Source organism: Copadichromis virginalis, linkage group LG22 (genome assembly GCF_057382275.1).
Source record: "Copadichromis virginalis isolate Kocher_CV1m ecotype Utaka linkage group LG22, C_Virginalis_male_GT1.1, whole genome shotgun sequence".
Taxonomy (NCBI): Eukaryota; Metazoa; Chordata; class Actinopteri; order Cichliformes; family Cichlidae; genus Copadichromis; species Copadichromis virginalis.
In genome coordinates this window covers 4,318,025-4,343,706 of record NC_140638.1, presented here as the reverse complement: position 1 = coordinate 4,343,706, position 25,682 = coordinate 4,318,025, and the positions used below count along the sequence as shown (strand labels likewise).

General features: G+C 39.4%; 2 protein-coding genes across 4 annotated transcripts in view; one reads left to right on the top strand and one right to left on the bottom strand.

Moving 5' to 3' along the window:
* Positions 1–25,682, top strand: part of grin2da (glutamate receptor, ionotropic, N-methyl D-aspartate 2D, a) — a 282,945-nt gene that overhangs the window by 232,930 nt on the left and 24,333 nt on the right. Inside the window, exons 14-16 of the mRNA XM_085446989.1 lie at positions 768–928; positions 5,456–5,525; positions 6,172–6,289. Coding sequence (XP_085303115.1) covers positions 768–928; positions 5,456–5,525; positions 6,172–6,289 — 349 coding nt within the window. The remainder of the gene's footprint in view (positions 1–767; positions 929–5,455; positions 5,526–6,171; positions 6,290–25,682) is intronic.
* Positions 11,338–24,206, bottom strand: LOC146682472 (uncharacterized). Of its 3 annotated transcripts, XM_085445535.1 has the most exons (6): positions 23,463–23,949; positions 22,714–22,741; positions 14,426–22,292; positions 12,805–12,921; positions 12,585–12,688; positions 11,338–12,480 (listed from the first exon to the last, which is right to left on the bottom strand). In XM_085445535.1, the coding sequence occupies exons 3-4, from the start codon at positions 21,494–21,496 to the stop codon at positions 12,916–12,918; spliced, it is 7,077 nt and encodes a 2,358-aa protein (XP_085301661.1). In that variant the 5' UTR covers positions 21,497–22,292; positions 22,714–22,741; positions 23,463–23,949; the 3' UTR covers positions 11,338–12,480; positions 12,585–12,688; positions 12,805–12,915. The 3 variants fall into 3 exon arrangements, with proteins under 3 accessions (XP_085301661.1, XP_085301660.1, XP_085301662.1); XM_085445536.1 differs by lacking the exons at positions 11,338–12,480; positions 12,585–12,688; positions 12,805–12,921 and having other exon boundaries at positions 14,412–14,506; positions 14,829–22,292; positions 23,463–23,948; XM_085445534.1 differs by lacking the exons at positions 11,338–12,480; positions 12,585–12,688; positions 12,805–12,921 and having other exon boundaries at positions 13,408–22,294; positions 23,463–24,206.

Here is a 25,682-nt window from a genome sequence, read left to right as displayed (position 1 = left end):
ATTGAGAGAATCATGGGTATTTTACCTGATTTAAAACTTACAACACCAAAGTCTCCCAGACTCAGGGTCATCTTTCAAAATAAATACAACCCTGTTTCCAAAAACATGGATTGCTGTGTACAATGAAAAATAAATGAATAGAGAGAGATGCTAACACGTTCTCCGGGTCAAAGGTCATTTTGGGTGGAATAAAGAAGCAGGGAGAAGCCGGAATCTCTTCACTGGGATCACAAATCCAAATTTTAATTCATCTTTGCACATCACAGAGAGTATATCACCCGTCTGTTATCGCCACAGACTAAAAGAAGCTACAGTTCCCTCCCCCTCATACCTTCAGCAAACCAACATCTTTTTGGAATCGGGGTTGTAAATACGATTATGCCACAAATATTGCACTCTCTCATGTCTGCCTTTAAGAGAGCACATCAGAATAGCTTAAGTTAACAGAAGTGGAAAACTGTGTACTTTCCTTTTTTTATTATTTTGATTTTTCCAGCGCAGTTTCACCACAACTCACAAAACTGTGTCCCGCTGCTTTGACACTTTAAAACCTCATCTGTTTTATCAGTCTCTCTCTGCTTCTGAGCTCTTTAGAAAAGTGTAGCACAGGGGCTCTTCTTTGAAAGTGAAGTCTTTGAATCTTTGCAGCTCTTCATCCCGCAGCACGGATCGGCTCCTCTCCCTCATTTCAGCTACCACTCTTTAACTTCCGTCCTTCCTCCTGTCACTTTAATCTCAGCCCACCTCCTCTTCTTCTTCTTGTGCAGTTTCAGCAGCCAGCAGACCAGTACCCACCACTGCGTTTCGGCACGGTGCCAAATGGCAGCACTGAGGAGAACATCCGCTCCAACTATCCCAACATGCACCAGTATATGATTCGCAACAACCAGAAGGGTGTAGAGGAAGCCATTGACAACCTCAAGACTGGGTAAGGATAGAAGAACTATTAGCAACCACTTGGAGTGTGGATTGAGTGTGGATTTGTCATGTGAAATAGAAGAAATTAAAGCCTACGTGTTCGGTTAGATACGAACAGAACAATATTGGAAGTAGATCGGGACTTGGAAGAGCATGAAGTAAAAAATGTCAGATATTGTTACGACCGAACGCAACCACACTCTGCCTGCACTAGACATCTCATTTCTACAAATATACTTCTGCTGCCATCCACTCTTTTAAACAGCACCCAGATTCAAGTTAAAGCTGCACATTTTTGACAACAGCACTTACTTTAAACAGATACCGTGCCATCTCCCCTGGTTTTTATATATCTTTTATTTTTAACTTGAGGCGGTGTTGTCGTCCACGCTCGGTTCAATTACAGGAGCCGTTTTTGCCTGACTCACCCTGTTAGCTCATTGATCTGCCTTGCCTCGGGAGCCACAGCAAACTGTTGTAACCTGTGCAGCCCCATCAGGATCATGGCTACTAAATGCAGTTGGAGAGGAGGTGTGGAGGGCTGGAAACTTTTAAATAATACATGCTAGCAGCAACCGCAGTGCGGTGGGAAAATTGCGCCATCTCAGCACTGGCTGACACTCGGGCGCCTCTTGTCTTCAACGGGGGGGGGGGGAGTTTATTATACGCCTGTGGGACTACAAAGTACACAAAGCACTTTCCATAAAATATACACTCGCTCATTGCGTTTGATGTGGAAGCGGGCGAGGTGGAGGGGAAAGGGGGGAGTGATGCAGATTAGGGTTGAAATGTTTAATGGGACAAGCAAGCACACACACACAAGCCAGCAAGTAGCGGGCGCAGTCTTTAGTAGATTTGACGTAGCGTGTTATTAAAACACAACGATGCATTCCTTTTTATCATACTCACTTGTCCTTCTTGCCCCTCTTACATTAATTTTCCACCTCTCTCTCTATCTCACTTCAATCAGTCTGTCCGTCGTCTCTTTCATTACACACTGTTTATCTACCTCTTCCTTATCCTTCCCTCTCATCCTGACATTATAAACAAAGGAAATATCCGTCGAGGCAAAGTGATATGAAGATTTCTGTTTGATTTGCCTGCCATGGCACTGAGCACCGCCTCTCCATCTCATCTTTTCTCCTCCTGTGCTTTCCTTTTCTTCTCATGATGATTTTTTTTTCTGTCCTTTGACTGGTCTATTCCTCCCTCTCTCATTAACTCCTTGCTCCCAGTTCATCAACTCCTGTGTGCTTCCTTTGCCACCCAATAATAATATCTGAACTTCCCTTTTCTCTCCTTTTGCTGTCAGCCACCTCCTCCCCTCCTGCTTTGTGTACCCTCATCGTCACCTTTTTTTTTAAAAAATCTTCCACCCTTCAACTGAGCGCTTTCCCCCCAGTAACAATTTCGTGGATCTGTGCAGCTCCCTGAGTGTGAATATAAATGAATGTGAAGTAGAAGAGCAGGTGTAGTGACAAATCCGCTTCTCAGATGTACATCACCAGTGTGAGCTGAGCTGTTACATTTAATCCATTACTTGATGATGAACTGTTGTAATTCACTTTTGATGTATATCCATTTTGCACTGCTTCTACTCCAGTAGCAGATTTCAAATGATTCATTTTTTCCCTATACTTTAATCTTGAGATTTTTTTTCTTTTTAATTATTACTGTTACTACTGGATCACTGGAGAAGATTCTTCCTGGAGTAATTTATATTTGGTGGTATGTCTCTGCCCTTGCATGTGCACAGATAGAAAGCCTGAGGTGAGAGAGCAGCATGCAGAAACAATCTGGCATCAGTGAGAAGTGATATAACAGTGATCAAATGAGATGTGGCATTAAAAGAAGAAGCTAGGACGGAGCTGGGTTTCAGATGTGCAGAAACCACGGGGAGGCTCGCTGTTATCAGCCGGTCTGTGAGGATTACAGTCTGAGCTTCAGTTCTTGTCTTGCCTGAATTAATGCTAGTCTCAATCTTTTAGATTATTATAACTAAGAATTTCCTCATTTTCCCAAAGAGTGAAACCACAGGCTGTGTAATTATCACACCATATGATGTAGTGTGTGAATTTAGGAAACCCTCCCATGACACCCTGGGAGTTGCAGTTTTGAGAATGGCACTTGGTCAGTTTTTAATTCCTAAGATATGTACAGCTGGATAATGTTGCAAAGAAAAAATGCATATAAATGCAACTGCATCACAGAAAACTCCTTATATCTGCAACATGATTCAGATATGAACCACATTATCCAAAGTAGCTACAAAACCACTGCTGTAGAAAATGAATTAAAGCTGGTTTGATTGATTGGTAATTTATTTCAACATGTGAACAATATACATTTAGAAGAGAAAAATAAGAGAGAGAAAAAATACTATACAAAATACATACAAAAAACGTTCTGATTAATTTAGATGTTGAAAGGGAGTGGGAAGAAGTACACACTTATTTAATCCCAAAACTTTGCCATAAATTATCAGTTAATATCTAGTCAGCTTCCTTACTGATATAATTTGTAATAAAAATAGTGAAGAGATTTCTGATATACTATATACTATAATATCACATCATGATTATTTTTTTTTTTTTTAAATAGAGATATTCAGCTGTGGGTAGTGACCGAAAGAACGAGATCGCAGATACAAGCGGCAGAAATGAGCTTCCTCCGAAGGGTGGCTGGCCTCTCCCTTAGAGATAGGGTGAGAAGTTCGGCCATCCGGGAGGGGCTCAGAGTAGAGCAGCTGCTGCTCCACATCGAAAGGAGTCAGCTGTGGTGGTTCGGGCATCTGACAAGGATGCCTCCTGGGTGAGGTGTTCCAGGCATGTCCCACCGGGAGGAGGCCCCGGGGCAATGTTTGGACTTTGCTTTAATTCCATATTCAGACTGTTCCACAGTTTCACTCCATGAACAGAAACACAAAAGCCTTTTCTTGTAGTACGTACCTTCCCTGTTTTGAAGTTACAAAAACCCCTTAAATTATAACTTCCTTCTTTCAAAAAAAAACCATACTCTGAATATTACCTGGCAGTTCTTTATTTTTTGCTTTGAATAGAATTTGTGCTGTTTGGAATTTCACTAGATTGTCAATTTTCAATATTTCAGACTGCAAAAATAGTGAGTTTGTATGTTCCTATAACCTGCATTGTGGATGATTCGAATTGCTTTTTTTGAAGAGTAAAAAGTGAATGTAATGTGGTTTTATAGTTATTGCCCCAGACCTCTGCACAATAGCTTAAGTATGGTGAAACCAGTGAACAGTATAGAATATGAAGTGATGTTCTGTCGAATACCTGTTTTGCCTTGTTTAGTACTGCAATGCTACGTGATACTTTGGAATGAATATATCTTACGTGAGCTCTATTATTACCCCCAGAAATTTATTTTCACTGACTCTTTCAATATCAACACCATTTATTTGAATCTTTGCATTTGTATTTAAACTACTATTTCCAAATAACATAAGTTTAGATTTATTCAAATCTAATGATACTTTGTTTTTATCAAACCAGAACTTCACTTTAGTTTTGTCATTTGATTGATTGAATATGTGTGATAACAGATCGTTTTTCACACACATCACCAATGAAACACCTTCCTCTACCTTCTGCCAGGCGCAGTAGGCTGTTATTCATTGTAATAAATGTAAAAGTATCTTTATTTTAAACAGTTATCTTCTCCTGAACATTACCAACTACCTTTTGAGCTTAAAAAGAAATCAAAGACCTTACAACGTAACAAAGGAAATGTCCAAAAGATGCTTTTACTGCTGTTTTAACCTAGAAACACACCTCGGGTCGCTGCTGTTCAGCAGGGTGAAATTACCACCACTAAGAGGTGCTGCTAGGGACTGATAACAACATATAATGGGCATTTGATGGGCTGATAAGATTTGAAACAGGTGGGTATGACTAATGCAGTCCAACAGCTTTGATAACAGCCTTTACATAACACATTTACAGACTGATCTGCCGTAAGATGAATTTCCTAGTTAGCTTTAAATATCATCATTCACAGTGATTTATGGTTTATTTCTTTTTCAGTTAGATTAAATGTTGTCGCAATATACTAAGCCTTACCCAGTCATGTGGTGACTTTGAAAGAAACAAGGCTTTTGTAAACTTCCTGAACATTTATGTAAAAAAACTGCATTTTTTTGAGTAGCTGCAGTCAGAAATTACAACAACTGTTTGAATTTTTCCTTCTGAGCAAAAGTGAATTTCACATCCTTTGCTTAAATTACCCCCTCCCCTGTCGCTGCATTCAATTATGCTCTATTCAAGCTATTGTAGGAGGAGAATTGGCATCTCTTCCTCCATTTATGAATGTTTCACTGTGTGATTGTTGAAAGTTGGTGAAAAGCTGTTTAGAAAGAGCCCTCTGTTTGCTGATGTCTTTGTAGGGACATTGTCTCACTGCTGGTTTGTCCATCATATCTTGTCATTTTGTTCTCTAGTTGCTTTTGTCATTTAGATCCAGGTCAGTGATTTCCATTGCTTTGTTGTAATTTTCCTCCTTCATTTCTCCCCTGCAGAAAACTAGATGCCTTCATTTATGATGCTGCAGTGTTGAACTACATGGCCAGGAAGGACGAGGGCTGCAAGGTAGGAAATGCATATGTGCACAGTGATTTCACACCTCTGCACAGTGACACTTTCGTGCATACGGGCAACCATTGCTCAAGTTTCTTTGTCCTATTACCATGTGCAAAAAAACAAAACAAAAAACATAACAAGCATGCTAAATGAGCACTTGTACAAGATGTACATCTGCATTAAATAAATCAAACACACCCAATGCATTTATATTTCCCCCTTGCGGCCTGTAGCTAGTTAATATTGTCATTTCTGGTTGGCACTGGTGTTGATTTATTTATAAGTTTGAGTTTGATACGGCTCCCACAGCAAGAATGAAAATCCTTCCTGGTGATCATTTATAATAAGGTCTGTGGGAGGCCTGAGCTCCCAGCAGCCTCATACAACAGCCACTGCTGCAGTAATTATTACAACTGATGTGGATCTATATTAATTCCTCCACTGAAACAATATCCCACACTCTGGGATGTCGATATTAGAGCTCAGCCAACTGAATTTATGTGACCGTGACAGTACACAAAGAAATTACAGTTAAAATGAAACTAATTTATCTTTTGCTCATTGCCATCTGCGTCTTCATATCTGGCTCTCTGTGAATTAATGTGTTTGTGTGTATACGTGGATTTATGGACCTTTATGTGTTTAATTCAAAAAGGTTATGACCATCGGCTCTGGTAAGGTGTTTGCCACTACGGGTTACGGTATTGCACTGCACAAGAATTCCCGCTGGAAACGCCCACTGGACCTGGCTCTGCTGCAGTTAGTTGGAGATGGTAAGTTAAAAAGGGACCAGAAAGCAACACGTAAGATGCGCTAGCAGGAAGGACGAAGGAGAGAACAAGAAGCACATAGTTAATGCTCATCTTACCAACTTGAAAACCCCAATAAGTAATAATAAAAGAAAAAAATAGCATAAAGCCAATCACAACCTGGTTGTGTCCTTCGCCTGCTCCGGGGCCTCCTCTTGACAGGAGGAGCCCAAAACACCTCACCTAGAAGTTGCCCAGGAAGCATCCTAGTCAGATGCCGGTACCACCTCCAGTGGCTCCTTTCTGAGTCCATTCCAAATCACCATCTCATCACGTATCGCTAAAGGAGTCCAGACACACTTCAGAGGAAGCCCAGTTCTGCTTATCCACGATACCTTTACCACAAATAAAGTTAGGAAAGTAGATCAACCTATAAACAGAGTCATCTATTTCTTGACCACAACAGACCGGTAAAGAGTCCACATTACTGCAGATGCCACTTCAGTATGTTTGTCAATCTCTCCCTCTCACTCATGAACAAACTTAAACTCCTCTATCCGTTTCCAGCTGGGAACCATGGCCTCAGACTTGGAGGAGCTAATTGTCTCCCAGTGCAAGCTGGACGAAATGACTCAATGAAGTCATGATCTCCAGAACAGAACCTGAAATCTGAGACCATTGAACTGATACCCCCACCCACTGGGTGTGCCTGGACATTCTGTCCATAAATATTTTAAGCAGAATTGATGACAAAGGGACGGCCTGCCTGCGCAGTCTGACTTTTGTCTGCTGATACGAACCAAGCTCTCACTAGGGTTGTTTCAGAAAGAGCTAAAAGCGACTGAAGCTAGTCAGACACTTCAGGCACTGATAACACCCAATTTGCCTCATGCTTTGCTCCTGTTGGCCTGTAACAGGAGGAGGTAGAGCTGAGCATTAGACAGTCACATCAGGAGGTAGAGTTTTCCTGTCTCCTAGGAGAGTCATTGCTGCTCAGACTGGGGCTCTTTTTATATACAGCATGAGCATCACATGCCCCAGCTCTCAGGTGCATTTAATCCAGTCACATTCCCAACATTTGGATTACTGGGAAGTTCCTCATGTATATGATGAAGGTAATACTTTTTTTAAATGATTGACAGAGTTTTATTATTGTCACGTTATGTTGTATTTTACTTTAATTTTAGACTCATAGAATATATTAATTGAACAGATAGTTTAATTTATTAAAACTGTGTAGGGAGAAGTGGATCCTTCAGACCGGGATCCTCTGAGACCCCAAACCATTGTTCCTAAAAAAAAAGCACCAAATTAAAGTATGAACAGAAAATAGTAATGTCAAATCATTAGCAACAACGTGACAAAGTCATAAAATACTGAAATGTAAAAAAAGTTCTGTGAGATCTTTGAGAGGTCTGTTCAACAAACAATGGTTAAAGGAGACCGATCACACCTTGGATTTGTATTTAAACTACTATTTCCTGGATTCTCATGCTAAACAGGGCCAAACTTTTAAGTAATGAGGTCAGTGTATCTATATGGTACAAGTAGCTGAAATGGCAGTGAATCAAAATCTACTCTAAACTCTGTGTTTCAGCCAGTTTTTGTTCCACTCTTGGCTCTGTATGATGTTAGTTCTTACTAAGAGCATGGAGGTCCCAGTCATCTGCTGTTGAAATCTTCTGTTGAGCAGAGCTAACTCATCAGACAACTGGATTAAACATACAGTCTCCTCAAAGCTAAACAGTGGATTTCAGTCAGTGGATATTTTATATATATACCTAAGAGAAATAAGGATTATGCTGAGCTACATGTCATGCAAAGCTACTCTGTTACAGCTCAGTTAGCTTATTAAGTTACTTGATTTCGATCGCCATTGTTGGTCGCCATTTTCTTTGCACTCCCACCGCATTTCATGTAATCTCCTTACTGCCCACCAGCAAACAGCACATTCAAAGGAAGAGTGGTCACATGTCCAAAACATTTATTACAGTCTGTATTCATGACTGCAGTACTGAGGACTATATTAATTTTCCTTTTTAAATGATCCTTTCATTAATGCGTCCTAATTACTGTGCTAATTACTACAGAAGTAAAAGGTAATTCTGATACGCTACTTATGCCGTTTGTCCCTCTTACACCATAACCGCTCCACAAACCAAGACATGTCAAAAGCTTTGATTGAGAATTACTAAGGAATCTGCTCATTAGACCCCAAAATATGGAGTTAGCACCCAAGGTCACCAAGTTATGCGCCTCTGTAAACAAAATCAAAAACCTTGCAGAATCTAAACATGCTGTTCAACCTCACTGACATGGGTCGATTGGGAAGGTGACAACACTTTTAGTGAAAATGCAGCTAAAACTTACATTTTTAGGGTAACAGCAGGTTGACCAGGAGTCCTCTTTATGAAGATTATCCAAGTTTTATACATTTTAAAAATGGCTGGGTCATGATGTTCAGGAAGAGCGTGTACTGGAGAAAAAGGTTTTATTTATTTATTTATTTATTTTTTTTAATGTTTCTAGTTCTTTAATTCCACTGCAAATGAATAATGATCAAAAAGTTTACACAGGTTTTGTGGTGATGGTTGAGTGTTATAGGAGGATAAAGTTTAAAGCTGGGGGTGAGGAAGAGAAAAGAGGGATGTGGATGGAGAAAGGTGTGATAGGTGAGGGTCAGTAGAGAAATTAAAGAGGTGGTGGTTGTGAGAGAGAGGAAGATCAATAGAGAAGGTCAGAGGGAGGAGGAGCAGAGAGGAAGAGGGAGGGTCGTGTGATCTCTGCTAAAGCTGTCAGATAACACGTACACACACTTGCACACACACATTTCTCTTTTTCTGGTTCATACACTCAGTAACACTTCCCATATTCTCTGTCTGACCTGATTATACACAAATACACATACTGCACAGCAGACTTCAGACAGACTTCACTCCTCTAAATATTTTACCCTCAAAGTTATTGTTTGGTTTGTTGCATACACATTTTGCCTGTTTTTTTTTTCCCATCCTCTGACTTATAGTCTGATAGTAATTTCAGCCTCTTTGCATTTTCTTAGGTCTCTGTTGAATTTCAAGACTTCAGTTTTTGATTGTGTTGCTCATGATGACGTAAAAAGATCACAGAAACTGGATTTAAACACAGCTCTTCTCAGACTTTGTTCATGCTGCTATGACGATATCACATTTGGTGATCATGAACATTTCCAAGAACTCTGGCTATTTATGTGTTAATCACATTTTTATTTACATATTTGTCATTAGTAGCTCAGTAATGGCAAAGCGTCCAAAGAAGATTGATGAGTGGATCTGTTCAGCACAGAAAGAAACAGGAGACACAAGAGGTTTGGAAAAAAACACAGATCTGAGGAGCAGTGAAGGAGCTCAAAGCGCTCATTGGTACTACAGAGTACATTTAAACAGTGGTAATGTTAACCAGCCTGTTTCTCATTGTTTCAGTCCTGGTCTCTTAGCATGCAGCTGAAATACTGAATACTTGAACCTCTGGGTTGTTTGTTTTAAATAGTCTCCAATAAAGTTACAGCAAATCCTGCAGACAAGTGAACATGATCTGTGGCACCAATTCAACATGATGACACTGAAAACAAGAGAAGGTTCATAGAATTTTGTGGATTACAGCCAAAGGAAAACATGAGATAAATCTACATTTCCAGCTGTATTTGAACATCCATCCGTCTTTCACTTATCCAAGTTTAGGGTTCAGGGAGGCAGGAGTCTATTTCAGCGGCTTGCTGTCTTGTCAGAGGTCAGGAGGTACAGTGAGGAAGAGCCTGGACAGGTCACCAGTCTGTCGCAGTCACATTCGAACTTTCAAACTTTCCAAGTGTGACAAAATAAGAAACACGTACTAAATAAGTAGATACCCAGCTTTGGTCTTTTCTGATCATTTCTGGCAGCAGAGGTCGTTTTTATGAAAGCATTTGTCAAGTTTCTGCTGTGCCTATTTCTAACCAGATGAAATGTTCTGTTATTTTTCCTTTATGCGTCAGCACTGATTCTGAATACAAATGTATTAAAACTGCATTTGAACTATGAGAAAAAAGAATATCAGGAATGAATTTGTACCCAATGAACTACAAGGACTACAACATTCATTCAGATGAATTCTGGTGTTAGATATTTGTAGACTATGTTTCAAAAACATAGTTTAATATATTTTATAGAACCTGTAGGCTGTTGTCAGCTGGGCCAAAGACTTCCTGTTCAATGTACGAAGGAATTCAGTTATGCATTTAAAATTTTACACCTTTCAAAGCCTTAATTTGAAATACCGAAGGAAAACAGATGTTGTAAGGGATTTTTAAGGAGCATACAATTCTGCTGGTTCATAGAAAATTATAAATAACAATGCAAAAAAAAAATAAATGTTTAGACCACAGAGAGAAGGGATGAACGCAGGTCTGGAGTCTGTGTGTGTGAGAGTCGAGAGGGACACAGCAGGAAGATCATGACAGCCTGGTGGACGAAGCTGGATGGAAATTAGCTCCTAAACATTGTCAGATCCTGCCTGGATCTATGCAGTGTTATGATGTAACAAAAAATGCTTAAAGTTATCCAGTAAATGTCAGTATATTAACTAGAAAGTGCATTTTCTGAAGAAACTGCAGTGTGAATGCTTGAATCTGAATGTATGCACTGAAATGAATTAATTGCTGAATGTTAAGTTAAAAAAAAAAATTCTGAACGAGCTGGAAAATACAGAATTTTTAACCTGAAAACAAAAGTGCAGAACTTTTGAAAGCTGATGTTCACACAGAAGAAGTTGGAAAAAAGCTAAACATGTTTAAAATGTAAATAATAAAATGATGAGTAATGACAAAAGAAAATTTAGAGTCAGAAAACCTCTGAATGAATATTAAACGTTCAAATTCTTCTAACTGAAATGAACTTAAAAGATGAACAAAAATTCTGGAGAAAATACAAACTTTAATATACAGCATAATGTTTTTCAGACATGTACACATGTGTATATCATGTTTAATAGTATTACATACATCAATTTGTTTTGTATGTCATAGAAAATAACAAAAATCTTAAGTCATATTTTACAGCTTCTTTCTGAAAAGGACTAGTAGAATAAATAAAAATAACTAAATTAAATAACTAATGAAATACATGAAAATTCAACTTTTAAAACCACAATCCTGAACCTTTAAATTGTGTTGGTTTCTTAGAACATGGCTGAACAGCTGTTTCTATCGGTCTACTTAATCTGTCTACACATCTTTTTATTACTCATTCTTTTTTATGTTTTAATGTAAACAGAGTCCACACAGTGGTAAAAGAGAACTGTATAGAGAATTTTGAGTAAACTCAAATGAAAGCGTAAGGTGGTGACACAGTTTAACACATGCAAATAATCAAATAAGCACATTAGTCCTTTTTGTGAACATGGATAAATAAGGATCAATAGTTTACAGCATTGTTCAGCCATGCCACTAAATGCTTTTTTACACATTGTTTTAACCTGGGCTCAGACACAAAGTCCCAAATTTAGTTAGTCCCTGACTTTGAGTTGTGGTTATGACTAATTATTATACACGAGGCTTTATCTATCTGAACTCTAAGGACACAAATATGAAAAACCTATACTTACCAGCTGATACTCCACACTACACACTAGTGCCATGTGCCATGTGACCTGAAACTTTGGTACAAACTCATCATAATCATTCTGTTAACACTGTTTTTTAACACTGTTTGTGTTGCTGTTCAGCAGTTTAAAATGTTTTAGATTGGATTACATGGAATGAATTTGAATTTTCTTGGGGGGTTTTGTGTGTGTTTTGTTCTTAGCAGAGTTTTTTCTTCCATAACGTTGAATTCCAGTTACCACATTTCTGGTCATATGACATCCCGAGTGCCCACTTAAAAAAAATCCCCACAGTTAATTCAACATTAAAACAAAATAAAAATATGTTAAATAAATAAAGGTTTGCTCTGTGATGAAATACTAAATAAGCATACATTGTACAGAGCACTAACAATGAAAACAATCCTTTAGCCTGTTGATCAGAGAGAGGCAGTCATTATGTCCATTTAAAACCTGTAATCACAGAGCACAACGTTTCTGTGAAACTATAAAGTCCCATATGATCCTCATCATGTCCAGTGACTTCAGAGTGGATCCTCCCTGTCATCCGGCCAGTGTTTGATGTGTGGCAAGCAGCACAGAAGCAGGATAGCTGAGGACTTTAAAAGAAGAGCAGAAAATAGCAACATATGTAGTTGTAAATGTAAATATCAGTGATACTTGTCTTGTCAAAGGGAATAAAATAATGAAAATGTTAACTTACACACTCATTTAGGGAGGATCTTGACACTGCACAGAGGAGGCACAGTCAGTCTGACAATGATGGTGATCTCCAGGGATGTTTTCCTGCAGCAACATTCCTGCCAACTGGCCGTATGATCCAGAGTAGTTGGTTTGTAATAAACAGAAAGGTGTATATGTTAGGTAGTGTGCACTCAGAGCTGGTCCTAAGAAACAAACACATCCTGTAATACACTGAATACCTGTAGTAGTGCTGCTGCAAATATGAAGCCCTTCTATCATGAGTGGTTTCAAAGAAGGTGTTTTGGAGGCTCAGTCACAGAAACTGTGCAGTCTGTTCAGTCCTGAGTGTCTCAGCTCTGAAGGGGATGGATCACAGAGGGAAACACCTGAGTACAGACATTACAATACACTCTAACACTCCTAAGGTCAAGTGAAAACACAATTTAAACACTTTACAAAGAATGAATACATGTTTTCATGGAAATTATGTCATTAACCCTTTTTGTTGTGAGTAAATCTCACCGACTGCTTGTGGGACAAGCTAGAAGGAGGACTTATCACAGAATCTCTCCTGTGCTCCAGATGTGAAGTCTCACGCTCTGATCGTACGGCGATGAAGATGGTGATGATGAAGTTTCTCTGATCTGTGGCATTACAGTTTCTGGCTGCTATGTGCTTCACATTGTTGGATTTTACATGTGAAGCTTGGAGAAGACACAGGAGGACTGTGTCTTGCTTAAAAAAAAAAAAGAAAAAAAAAGGAAACCTAACAGGAAAGGAAACCCCCCCCCCCTCAACTCCCACCGTACCCTCCCCCCCCCCCCTCCCACTCAACTCCCCAACCTCACACCATCAAATGTCTATACAAATGTAGGGTATCAGCTGGTAACAGAAAGCAAGTGCTACATATGTACTACATATGTAACACTGCTGAAACATTTCTGGCCAGAAATGTGCAGTTATCAACCCAGACCCACCCTAATAAATGCACTGGCCGAAACATGATAAAAGCTCATAAAAATTTATGTTTCATAGAAAAATTTGTCCAAAAATATAATCGTATACTTTTGAAAAAGTTTAAAGTTTATAACAAACCAAAATAATAACATTTTTGTAAATAGTATTTCAAAATAGAGGCACACATAAAGTGGCTTAACTGTCATTATTGCTGTAATTAGGTTTGTTTGTTTGTTTGTTTGTTTGTTTTTTTAAAAAGCAACCTTTAGTCATTATTGTTCTCTCAGAAACAATGAAGAAGCTGTTGAACATTTATGTGTTGTGTAGGCAATCCTCTGGTCCACCCTCCCTCCCTCCCAGCCACAGTGAGACTGGGGCAGCCTGGCAGGATGTTGAAGCCTGGCTGCAGAGAGGATATGCCTACACTATTCATTTTAAACTGCTATATTTGATTTTTCTGACATTTATAGGTTACTGTTAGTGAATTTTAGATTTTCTGTAATAAATAAAATTGTCATCAAACATTATACTGCAATGCAGGGCGTCAACTTTTAAATATCGCTCTACTTTCTTAAGTCATTCAAAAATATAGATATTACTTACTGTATTCAAAGATCTAGATCATGAATCATCACAGGACAATACACAGTATACTGGGTCATGGTAACTATGGTATGTCTTCATGACTCCAGAATGGAGACATCGATCTGACTGAGAAATGAAAATTAGGTCAAGCAGTGTGTTCTTCTCTGTGGTAGGGGCAGTGATGACCTGTGCGTATCCCCTAGACTCAAACAGCTCCAGGATTGGTTTGTTTGCACTGGATAAAACATTCTCATTAAAATCACCACAAACTATGATGGGATGACAGTCCATGATCTCCAATGAGTCTAATAGGCTTACCAGGTTTTTCAGGAATGGCCTCAGAGTGTAGTCTGGAGGTCTGTATACAACTGCAATCAGAGCACTGACTGGTGCTTCAACCTTTAAAGCCAGAAATTCAAGGTCAGTTACATTATGGATGTACTGTTTTTCATGCACTTGAATGTCACTTTTCACATAAACAGCAACTCCACCACCACTTCTGTTTGCCATCTGGGGAAAGTTTGTGTAGGACAGGTGTCTGTTGCGTTTGAACAAATTGTAATTTTCCAAGTGGAGACTCTCTGCGACAAAAGAGCCCCGCAGGTGTGTTTCTGTTAGGCACAAAACATCTGCTAGACACAATTCATGGTGACTTTTGATGTCATTAATGTGAGCTGGCAGTCCCTCTGTATTATGATGAACAATGGTGAAAACCTCTGACCTGCTCAGTGTTTGCCTCACGTGTAGAAGAGGCATCATGTCATCAAGGTTGGCTTGTCTCATGTTCTCAAGCGCTGCAGTGATTTCTGGGTTGGTGAATATTTTTTTCTCCTCCATATCAAGAAGATACAGTCCACTGAGAGACGTCACTCTACTGACAGCTACGTAGGCCATGCCGGGCTCAAAAATGCTCTTAAGAGAGACAACAGCTGATGTAGTTGTCATACCCTGTACCTTATGTATTGTACATGCAAAGGCCAGCTTCACTGGGAACTGTCTTCGTACCACTCCTTTCTGCTTCAGATTCTCCTCTGCTCTCTCAATGTACACCATGTCGTCTGCTGGTGTGCGGTTATTCTTTCCAGATGTCTCATTATCCATTTTAAGTCCAAGCTTGATGATGTGTTGGTCGTTTTCAGAGTGAACTACTCTAAGTAGTATTCCAAAAGCTCCATTAACCAAACCATTTTGTATGTCAATGTTTCTGGTGAGCATGACACGAGCTCCTTCTGCAACTTTCAGTGTGTCTGGTAACTCGTTTTTACCTCCTTTCAACGGTCTGTCTTGAAGTGCCATTCTGCCAGTTCTAGGATCTTTTCTATAATCATCTGCATGGATGTCAATGATATGAGTGTGGAGCAGAGCCAGTGTTGCAGAGTTGTGTGCATCCACTTCTTTATTAGTTGCAAAAATGTGCAACGCATCAGTTGGACAAAGGGCTGGTTCAGTTATGGCCTGTGACAACAAATTTCTATCTGCTTCGCAAAGCTCATCCAACTTTCCTTTCACACGAATTCTGTTCAGCATCTCTGCAAAGACAACATCATCTTTCTGACGCATAATCTCAGTCAGAGTGATCATCTGAAAATGCTCCCGCCACAGGTCGATCTCAGACGGGTCGTGCACACAGAGAGGTTTAGACTGTCGCACTGGGGGTAGCTGATAGAAGTCTCCGACAGCAATGACTGACATGCCTCCAAAGGGTCTCCGAGTCCCTTTGATCTGTTTGAGTCTTGCATCTACATATGCAAACAGATGTCTTGACACCATAGACACTTCGTCAATGACGATTATTTCAGCATTCAAAAGTTCTGATCTGACTTCATCCAGCTGATTGCCAAGTCCCTGAATGGGAGGTTTTAAGCTTCTAGGCAGCTTGAGAAGAGAATGCAGTGTTGTTCCAGAAATGTTAAAAGCTGCAGTCCCAGTGAAAGCAGTTAACAGGACAGTGGGTTTTGATATGTCAACGTCGTCTGCATATCTGGGCACTTTGCTCAGTATCTTAGATGCTTCTGAGTAGATGCATTTGATAAGATGTGATTTTCCTGTTCCAGCACCACCATTAATATAAAAGAAAAACTGCTCTGGATTTAGAGCACAGACTCTTTTAATGCACCAGTCTCTAACTGCATAAAATATGCAGGCTTGCTTCTTGTTCAGATTCTGAAACATCTGACGTAACAATGTGGGATCAATAGCAGGGGGTTCCCTGATGGCTCTGACTTCTGTTGAAGCATCAGCCTGACGGCTGTAGTCGGGCACATCTTCCTGTTCATTTTCATTGTCTCGCTCTCTTTCTTGTTCAACAAGTGGCAACCTTACGAGATCTGATTCAGGTGCCAGATTACACCATTCGTCAGTCACACCTCTGTTCTGCTCATATTCCTCAACAGCGCTCTCGATCTCCTCACTGTTTTTCTCATATTTTTCTCTGTTTCTTTTGACAATGTGTTGCACGTACTCAAGACGGTCAGTACCTGGCAGCTGTACACAGCCAGCACCATAGAAAGCCTGATAGGTTGGCAACGATGGTGTTTTCAGTTCGTGGTCTGAACGATGAGGAAGGTACAGTTTAAGCAGTCTTCCGTAATATTGCTCTGGATGTTTTTCTTGTGAGCAGCGGTGAAATCTGATGATAGCAGGCTTATTGTTTTTGCGCCTTTGCACAAACCCCATCTCATTGAGAAGGGGCAAAACATCTTTACCTTTTTTCTGTTGGCCATAGACAATCCTGCAAGTAGCAGCAAAGTCTGCCATGCACATCTCCTCATACTCTGGTGTTTCAGGTCTGGCTTTGTATTTGTCATTCAAAGATGTCATCCAAACATTGGAAGACTCAGGTGTTGTGTTGTCCAGAACTGACAGGGGACGACTCATTTTCACAGGATTATCATCAGTTGGTATGAATATTACAGCACGTGAACATTGCTTCATGTGAAGACCACATGCACGAGCAACACACTCCTGTGCACTGATCTCTCGCTTCTTTGAATATGCCTGCATGACGGCTCTCATTTCATCGCACTCATTTACACTGTCCTTATTGGAGTTTTCAATGACAGTTTTCAGGTACTCAGATAGCCCGCCCTCTTTTTTTGATATATATTTCATTAAATAATTTGCAGCGCCGAAAGCATCTAAAACAAAGCTTATGTCGATATTACTGTTCCAGGCTTCAAGCAGATGTGGATTATAGCCATTTATCCAAGAGTCTTTTGGATCACGCTTTAGTATGATCGTACTCCTCATGTTCATTTTATTCAGGTATCTCTCATATTCTGCATGTGTCAACTTGCATCTTTCCAAGAGCTGCTCTAAACTCATGGAAGCAGTTTCAGGTTCATTCAGCAGCTGGTTCAGTGGTCTGAGCTTGTTCTTTGCCGTTTCTACTTCCAGTGCATCATCCTCACTGGGTCTTGTGATCATTGTCTCATTGCAGGGTGGTTTGGGAAAACCAAAACGGCACCCGGAGCTTAAACTCCTAAAGCACGTCTTTGTGTGGTTCTTACTGTGTTTTTGCACTTCTGTTACTTTTTTGTACAGTTCGGGTTGTTTATGTGGATCAGGCAGCTGAGCTGTGATGTATTTGTTTATAAAATCAACAACAGTTTGCTCATCATCCTCCTCAAACACAGGAGCACCTTCTACCCACAGGAGACAGTGTATGTGTGGGCTTCCTCTGTGCTGAAACTCAACTCTGTAAAAGTAGTCAATGACTTTGCCAAGTGGCTCTGCGGGAGATAAGAGTAAATCTCTGAATAATGCTTCAACTCTCTTGTCAAACATGCGCATTGTTGTGACAGGATTGCTTCTCAGGATGTCACACTTTGCTGACCAGTCGAGTCCTTCAAAATTCACTTGTTCACCTTGCTGCCTTGTTATTGCCTCAATCACTTCAGGCCAGCGCATTTCAGCAGCTGAAAATGTGCAAAAGAACGTGGGAGTTCCCAACTGTCTGATCATGGCAAAAAGATCTCTTGTTGTTTTCTCCCAATAGGCTGGGGTTCCTCTCAGAGGCTGCATGAATCTCACTGCATCTTTATTTCGCACCAGTTTCTCCACCTCATGTTTATCTTGTAACATGCCTGAGGTTATTTTTCTACCATCTCTGGTCAGAGGCTTTGCCTTCCTTAACTGTACTGTCATGCTGGATGTAGCCAAGTGTATTTCAGTCACAAACTGTGCAAAGAACAAATAGTTTGTGTCTTTGGCAAAACGATCATCAATGCAGAAAAGTCTTGATTTGAAATACCCACTGGGGGATACTTTGATCAGCCTTCTTTCATCAAGTGTGTTTTGACCTGTAGGAAACTGCACAGGGAAGGCCATGGCCTCCAGTTTAGGTGTTTTGAAAAAACTTATTGGATTGTTTCTCTCTGCAGGAGCAACAGAGTAGATTCCTTCACTGAAACATAATATCTCCTCAGCCACATCAGGGGGCTGCAAACAGGACTCGAGTGCAAAACCACCATTAGTCAGTCCATCTGCTTGCTCTGAATCATCTCTCATCTGTTCATGCGATTGTTCACCATCACAGGGTAACATGTCAATGTCCTGTTCATTTATATTTTGTGCTTCACTCAGTGCATTTTTCTCACAGCTGTCAATTTCCATTAAATCAGCCTCATCATAATCGTCCTCATTCATGTTTTCATCATCATCATCCTCATCATCTTCATCAGGAAGAGTTGGATCACACAGCTCAGCATCATCTCTGATGCTCACATCCTTATACTGTGGATGAATCTGCTTGAGTTTATGCAGTGCTTGCACAAGTTTAGACCAGCTTACAGTCTGAAACAGCTGATGACCTTTGTAAGACAAGCGTCTCTTCAGTTTCACTCTCATGACCTGAGAATTAATTCTCAATCGAGGTAGTGTTTCAACAGTTTCCTGTACCTCTGATGGGACACAGACCACATTTCCTCTAATTGCTCTTTGTCTGCCTTTGGGAAGAGGAATGATCTTGGCAAATGGTATGCACTTGGCTATGAGATGTCTCTCCAGTATGTTGAGATCAGACAGTTCAGCTGGAATATCAGCAAGATCCAACTTATTGGCAACAGCAAGTGCTGGCATGGATCCATTTTTAAGATGATCGTGGCAGGTGTGACATATCCACTCTCTCTTTCTCTCATCAGGCACTTTGCACTGCTCATTTCTGCAGTTTTCATCACAAACATGAACAAACTTTCCTGTCAAACATGTTGCAACTACATGTGGGTTTTTGACATACTTTGACCTTGTGCAGGGTCGCACTTGGTTTGGAAATGAAGCCTTGAAGCATACAGTACATGGGTATGATGGTCCAGCTTTGATTTGTGATTTGAACACAGATATGGCCTCGTTGATCACACTGTTGTCACTCTCTTGGGTTTGTCTGTTCACCCATCTGTATTTCCTTTTTATTTTCATTGCACATCTCATGTTGTGCATAATCCTGAATGCAAGATTACTTTGATACCTGTCTCGCATTAGTTGTTTCATCAGTTGTCTGTGTCTCTCTCTGAATTCTGGGTTTTCTCGATACCTTTTAGTGATATAGCTTTTTTTCTTCTCTCTGAAATCAGAATTGTCATAGTAACATCTTTTAATATATTGTTGTTGTTTCTTTCTAACTGTAGCATTCTCAGAAAAACGTTTTTTAACATATTGTTTTTGTTTCTTTCTGAATTCATCATTTTCACAGTAACGTCTTCTAATATATTGCTGTTGTTTCTGTCTGAATTCATCATTTTCACAGTAACGTCTTCTAATATATTGCTGTTGTTTCTGTCTGAATTCATCATTTTCACAGTAACGTCTTTTCATATACTGTTGTTGTTTTTGTCTAACTTCAGGATTGTTTTTATATGTCTTGCTTGTGCAAGATTTTTTCTTTTCTTTGTAATCTTTATTTGAAGCATACTTTTGTTGTTCTTTCCTTTTTTGGTTTTCTTTTCTCTGATTTCTGGGTTTCTCTGATGCCATTAATCTTCTTTTCATTTTGTTCCTTTGTTGTTTATTAACTTTTTTCAGTTTTTGTAAAACTATATCAGAAAGGTCACAGGCAGCAACATTTGTTATGGCAGCATTTGATTGACATGAAAAAGCATCACTTGATGGAAGGAAACTTAATTCACTGCATAGTTCTTCAGTTGGTATATTAGGAGGTTCATTCTGATCTTCATATGATGTGAACTGAGTTACGTGAACTTCTTTTTGTTTCACCAGTGGCGTACAAATGGACATTTGACAAAAGATGTTCTCAGTCAGATCAGTCGTTGTGTTTCTCCTTGGAGTAGAGGGGTTTGCTTCATCAACAGTTGTATCAGAGTGAGTAGGTGCCACAGCAGTGGCAGCTGTTGGTCTGCAGACTGTGTCTGTGATAGTATCACTCAGGTTGACTGTGCTCATACTGTAGAACTGCACAGGCTTCAGTTCATAGTTACAAGAGGGTGATATCTCCATCATTTCATAAGAATCTTGGATCCTCTTAATCATGTCACTGAGGAGTGTGAATTTCAGCATCACTGCTGTACCACGATTACGTGACTGTAGTAATAGAGGAAGACCACTGGGTGTTCTGGAGTGTGGATCAAAGAAACCATATTTGCCTGATGTGGATCTGAACACTGCGATACACAATCCACTCATAATCAATAAGGCATACTGCACATCTGACAACAGGCAGCTCAGTCCTGCTTCTAAGCTGAGAAAGGTATCTACTGCCTCCTCTGGAGGTTCTTCAAATGTCCCATACCGGGAAGGCTGTGTCATGTCGACATCATACATAGACCAGCGAGCATCAACTTTGTCTGGCAGCTCATCGGTTGCCAAATGAATATTTTTAGGAAATCTTTTCTTGGCCTCTTTGTACATCACATCACCTTTATCCAAGACCAGATTAAGGTCAGCTGTAGTCATGTTTTCATTCTCATGAAGGAAAGCAAGAAATGTGAGTGAGTTACATGTGCACTGCTTGTTTCTGGAGTCTCCATATTTAGGATGAGCCTGGCTGCGAGATGCACAGACATGTATAACAGAGGGCTGGTTTTCAAAGTTCAGTCTTTCTGCATGAGATGGTCCTGCCACATCACTGTGACAGCCTCTTTTCAAAAAATCAGCATAACCCACCTGTGGGTCACATGACACCTCATGTTGTTCATTAAATTCATGCTGCAGTCCACTCTTTACAGCATCAGCATAAGATACCTGTTGTACATGTGCAGGAACATGTTGACCTGCCTGTTTGACACTGTCAGAATTGGTCTTTGTAGACACACTGTCTTCTGCAGAGCTCTGAGGAAAATCAAACTCAGCTTGTTCACATGTTGGTACTTCGTGAAACTCATGAAACTTTTTCCAGCGTTGTTTTGCAGCTTGTGACTTTTTCTGCTTCCTTGGCATTTTCACACACCTGCAAGTGTTTCTTAGTCTTTAGAAAATATGTTCACAAGATAAGAGTGGCACACACCAGGAGATGTTGTCTTTGTTTTTATATTTCAGTTTTTATTTGTCTTAAACAGTTGTCTTTCGTTTGACAGTTGTTCTTCAGTTGAGAGAATATTATGCACTCTCTTTATTGGCTTGGCATTTTTCAGCAGCAAGCCAAGAGTGAAAAACAGGTAGAGAGAAAATTTAGAAGAGAGAACAGGCAGAGCAGGAGAGACACGGCTGGGAAATCACAATCAAACCGTGAATTAGTTTTCTTTGTTTGTTCTCAGGTAGAGGCAATATATGCACTCTTTATTGCTTTGTTGGCTTGGCGTTTTTCAGCAGCAAGCCAAGAGTGAAAAACAGGTAGAGAGAAAATTTAGCAGTGAGAACAGACAGAGCAGGAGAGACACGGCTTTAAATCAAACCGCAGATTTTTCTTTGTTTGTTCAGTTTGTTCATAGGTTGAGGCAAAATATGCACTCTTTATTGCTTTGTTGGCTTGGCGTTTTTCAGCAGCAAGCCAAGAGTGAAAAACAGGTAGAGAGAAAATTTAGCAGAGAGAACAGACAGAGCAGGAGAGACACGGCTTTAAATCAAACCGCAATAAGATTCTTGGTTTGGCAAAATTTCTCACAAACCACAGAGTGAAATACAGATGGAAAGAAGGCAGAGACAACAGGTGGAGCAGGACAGAGGATAGAGGGGTTGGGGGGTTGGGATGTGAGAGAGAAGACTGGAGATCTGGTCCTTGTTCTTCTTCTGCACACTCTGAACAAAAAACAAGAAAAAAAATAATTTTATTAAAATTATATCACATGGTAATTGTATGAACTAATTGTGACTACTGAAAAAGGACAAAACAAATATTCAAGCTAAACTGTCGTCGGCTGCCATGTGCAAAAAGTTGCACACTTTTTAAAAGAATAAATATTTAATTAAATTCAGCAATAATATTTTTAAATACAAATATGATTGAGTGAATCATTAATTAATCACATGTAGTGTGACTACAAAAATGTACGAAAAAAATATTTTAGCCCAATTGTTAAGCTGCACTTATGTGTATTTATTATAAAATTGTGTTTAAAAGGTCTAGCACAAAGTTTGAACCCATCACTTTACATCTTATATTAGTCAGATTATTTTATTATTTTGGTCTACTTCTCTTACAGTATGTGCACACCTACCAGGCAAAGCACAGTGTCAGTCAGGTTCCTGAAAGTGTAAGACGAGAAATAATACGTTAGTTGTCTGTACAGTGTTATCAGACTAACAGAAATACAAAGCCCACACGACATGATACACTGAACTTCTAGTCAGCAGGGTAATTATAGAGTAATATAGCACACCAACTGATACAGCAGCCATTTTACAATTCAAACTAATTAACTGAAGTATTGCCACTTATGTAAGGCTACTGTTAGACTGTTACTAGCCTTAGCATTGCTGCTAGCGCTAGCATTCCGGCTAGCATTAGCACTTCAGTTAGTGTTAGCAATGCAGCTAGCGTTAGCATTGCAGCTAGCGTTAGCAATGCTACTAGCGCTAGCACTCTTACTGTTAAAACTGAGCCACAATGGCAATAATAAAGCTCATTTCTTACTTTTGTCTCACTGACCGGCAAGAAATATCACAGGAATATTATTTTTGTCAGTTAACAAGTGCTAAGGCTAGTGTTAGCACTATAGCTAGCGTTAGCATTGTTGCTAGCATTAGCATCGTTGCTAGCATTAGCATCGAAGCTAGCGTTAGCACTGCTGCTAACAGCAAAACGTCATAAACGTATATAAATGATAGCGAAGGTTATTCTTTTTTCTTTCTTTCTTTCTTTCTTCTTTTTAACTCTGTTGGACTTGATATGTGAGTTTAAATGTCAAACATGTATTTTTTCCATCATAAAAATAAAACACTGCAGTACTGAGTGTACTGTACTTACCACAGCAGAGAGCAAAGCGGAATGACGACAGTTGGTCCAGTGAAAGGTTAAAAACAGATGAGGCGTTCAGGTGGTGCTTGGAAATTTGACCATCAGTTTGAACAGCAATAATGAGCATATACATGTCTGTGTGTTGGTCTCTGTGTGTGAGATAGAGGGAAAAATACACTATACTAGTGTACAAATTGGTCCTTTTTGCCCAAGTATAAGCGAATGAGTGACATACAGAAAAACAGGGCAACTGGCATTAAATGAGCAAATAAAAAGTATTAAATCTTGAACTGTTTTGTGGGTTTTATTTTAAGACTACTTTGAGTGTATTCGTGGGGAGATAAACAGAATATAAACAGAAACATTAAATGAGATTAGATTAGTTAAACGTTAGTTAAAAGGTGGGGAAATTAACTACAGACCAATAGATGCTGAGAGCTTTAATTATCCAGTCAGAAAGGACGATTTTGAAGTCATCAACTGACTCCAACTGCCCAGATCTGAAAAACCTTTGTGCTAATCACAATGCTCTACTTAGTTGGCATATACTAACTAGTGACAAACTATTAAGCTGTGGCAAAAACCTGTCAAATCTGTCTTATTGTACTATTGAAAAAGTTAATCTTACTATTTTACTAAACATTTTTAGGTTTAACCTTGGCAGAGTGAGAGAGAGCTCATTAAGCAGGCAGGTGTGAGCCTGGTTGCTATAGTGACTGCACCCAATGGCCCCATACACACGACACAGACATGCGCCTTACTTTTGCTGCTTAAAATGAACAGAAAAGTCAGGCCGAAACAAATTCTTCCCAAATGAAAAGTAAAAGTCGTATTGACAAAATTCTTTCACCGGGAGCGAGAGCAATGTCTAGTCTACCTAATTCTCAGTTTTCATGCCTGTGGAGCTTATTATATGGACGTGGTGACAGTGGAAAGACACCATGCTCTTCTGATTTTCAAACGAACCTTCTGAGCCATTTTAACATTAGAGTCTATGGAAGAGTTGGAGGGAGGAGGCTGTGCATTGGTGACATTTATGAAAGAACCATAACACCTAGTACAATAGTAAACACATTGGATGAAAGAGGACAGCGATGGCTACGTTTTGAGGGTAAAATCATACCTGTAGAGCAAACGCTGCAGACACAGCAGCAGTTTTAAAAAATATTTTAAGATTAATTTTTTTGCTCCTCTCACTCTAGCAGTTGAGCTCTCTCACTCTAGCCCCAACATTCCGTCCCATACACACCCATTATAAACTCTGAAACGGGTGAAAAAACATCATGAAACTTAAACTGGAACTGAAGAAAAAGTATAATAGATATTGAAAAGATAAATACAAGTTGAATAGTTGAATGTCTTGTCTTCGTTTTAAAGTTTGAATGGTGGCTCTATGTGAACGTATGTTGAAGTAGTAAGAGTTTAAAAATGAGTAAGTTGAATGAGAATTTGAAGGGTCTCCCCATTGAAATACATGGGAAATTTTTGTTGAATAAAGTTGAATAAAATTAAAAATATAAATGTTAAAAATGAGAAAAGTAGAAGCAGTCATGTCCAAAAGAATAGGAATCTAATGGTGTTTGAATGGTTTTTCTAAGTTGAACGGTTTTGAAGGAGATAGATTACAAAAAACGTACGGAATAGATAATAATAAAATAGAATAAAGATTAGAAGAACAATACTGTGAATGCTTTTCAAGCATTCACACTAATTAAACCATGTGACAATGCCAATAACCCCTAAACCACTGACAAACAGGAAAGTTGGAAAAGTCACAAAGACGATTAGCACACACATATCTGACAACAAAAGACATAAAATAAAACTATCCTTTAAAAACCAACGCCACACACATTCTTACTGGCTGTCCTTTCTCATACCAAAAATATTTGATATATTTATATACAAATATCTGATTACATGGCTTATAAGTCTTATCTGCAAAGCTGACATATGATTGGTTCCTATAGTATTTTATAGTGAAAAGCTAGAAAAGCCAAATTGAGCAGATGTCATTAAAATGCATCGGCCTTTAGGTAAAGTGGATTCCTCCTGATCTGAACAGATAATAGAGAGTAGAAGAAGTGGATAAAAATCTGAAAAGCACACCTGCATAAATAGGTAATGATGTTATTTATCCAGGGCTGTGAATAACATCCACGTTCTGTGTAATAATCCCAATTTGATTAAAAAACAATAATTGTGTGAACAGCACTAGAGGACCTCTTC

What these genes read in the sequence shown, in the direction of transcription:
- LOC146682472 (XM_085445534.1), bottom strand. Translation starts at nt 21,496, where the DNA reads ATGCCAAGGAAGCAGAAAAAGTCACAAGCTGCAAAACAACGCTGGAAA.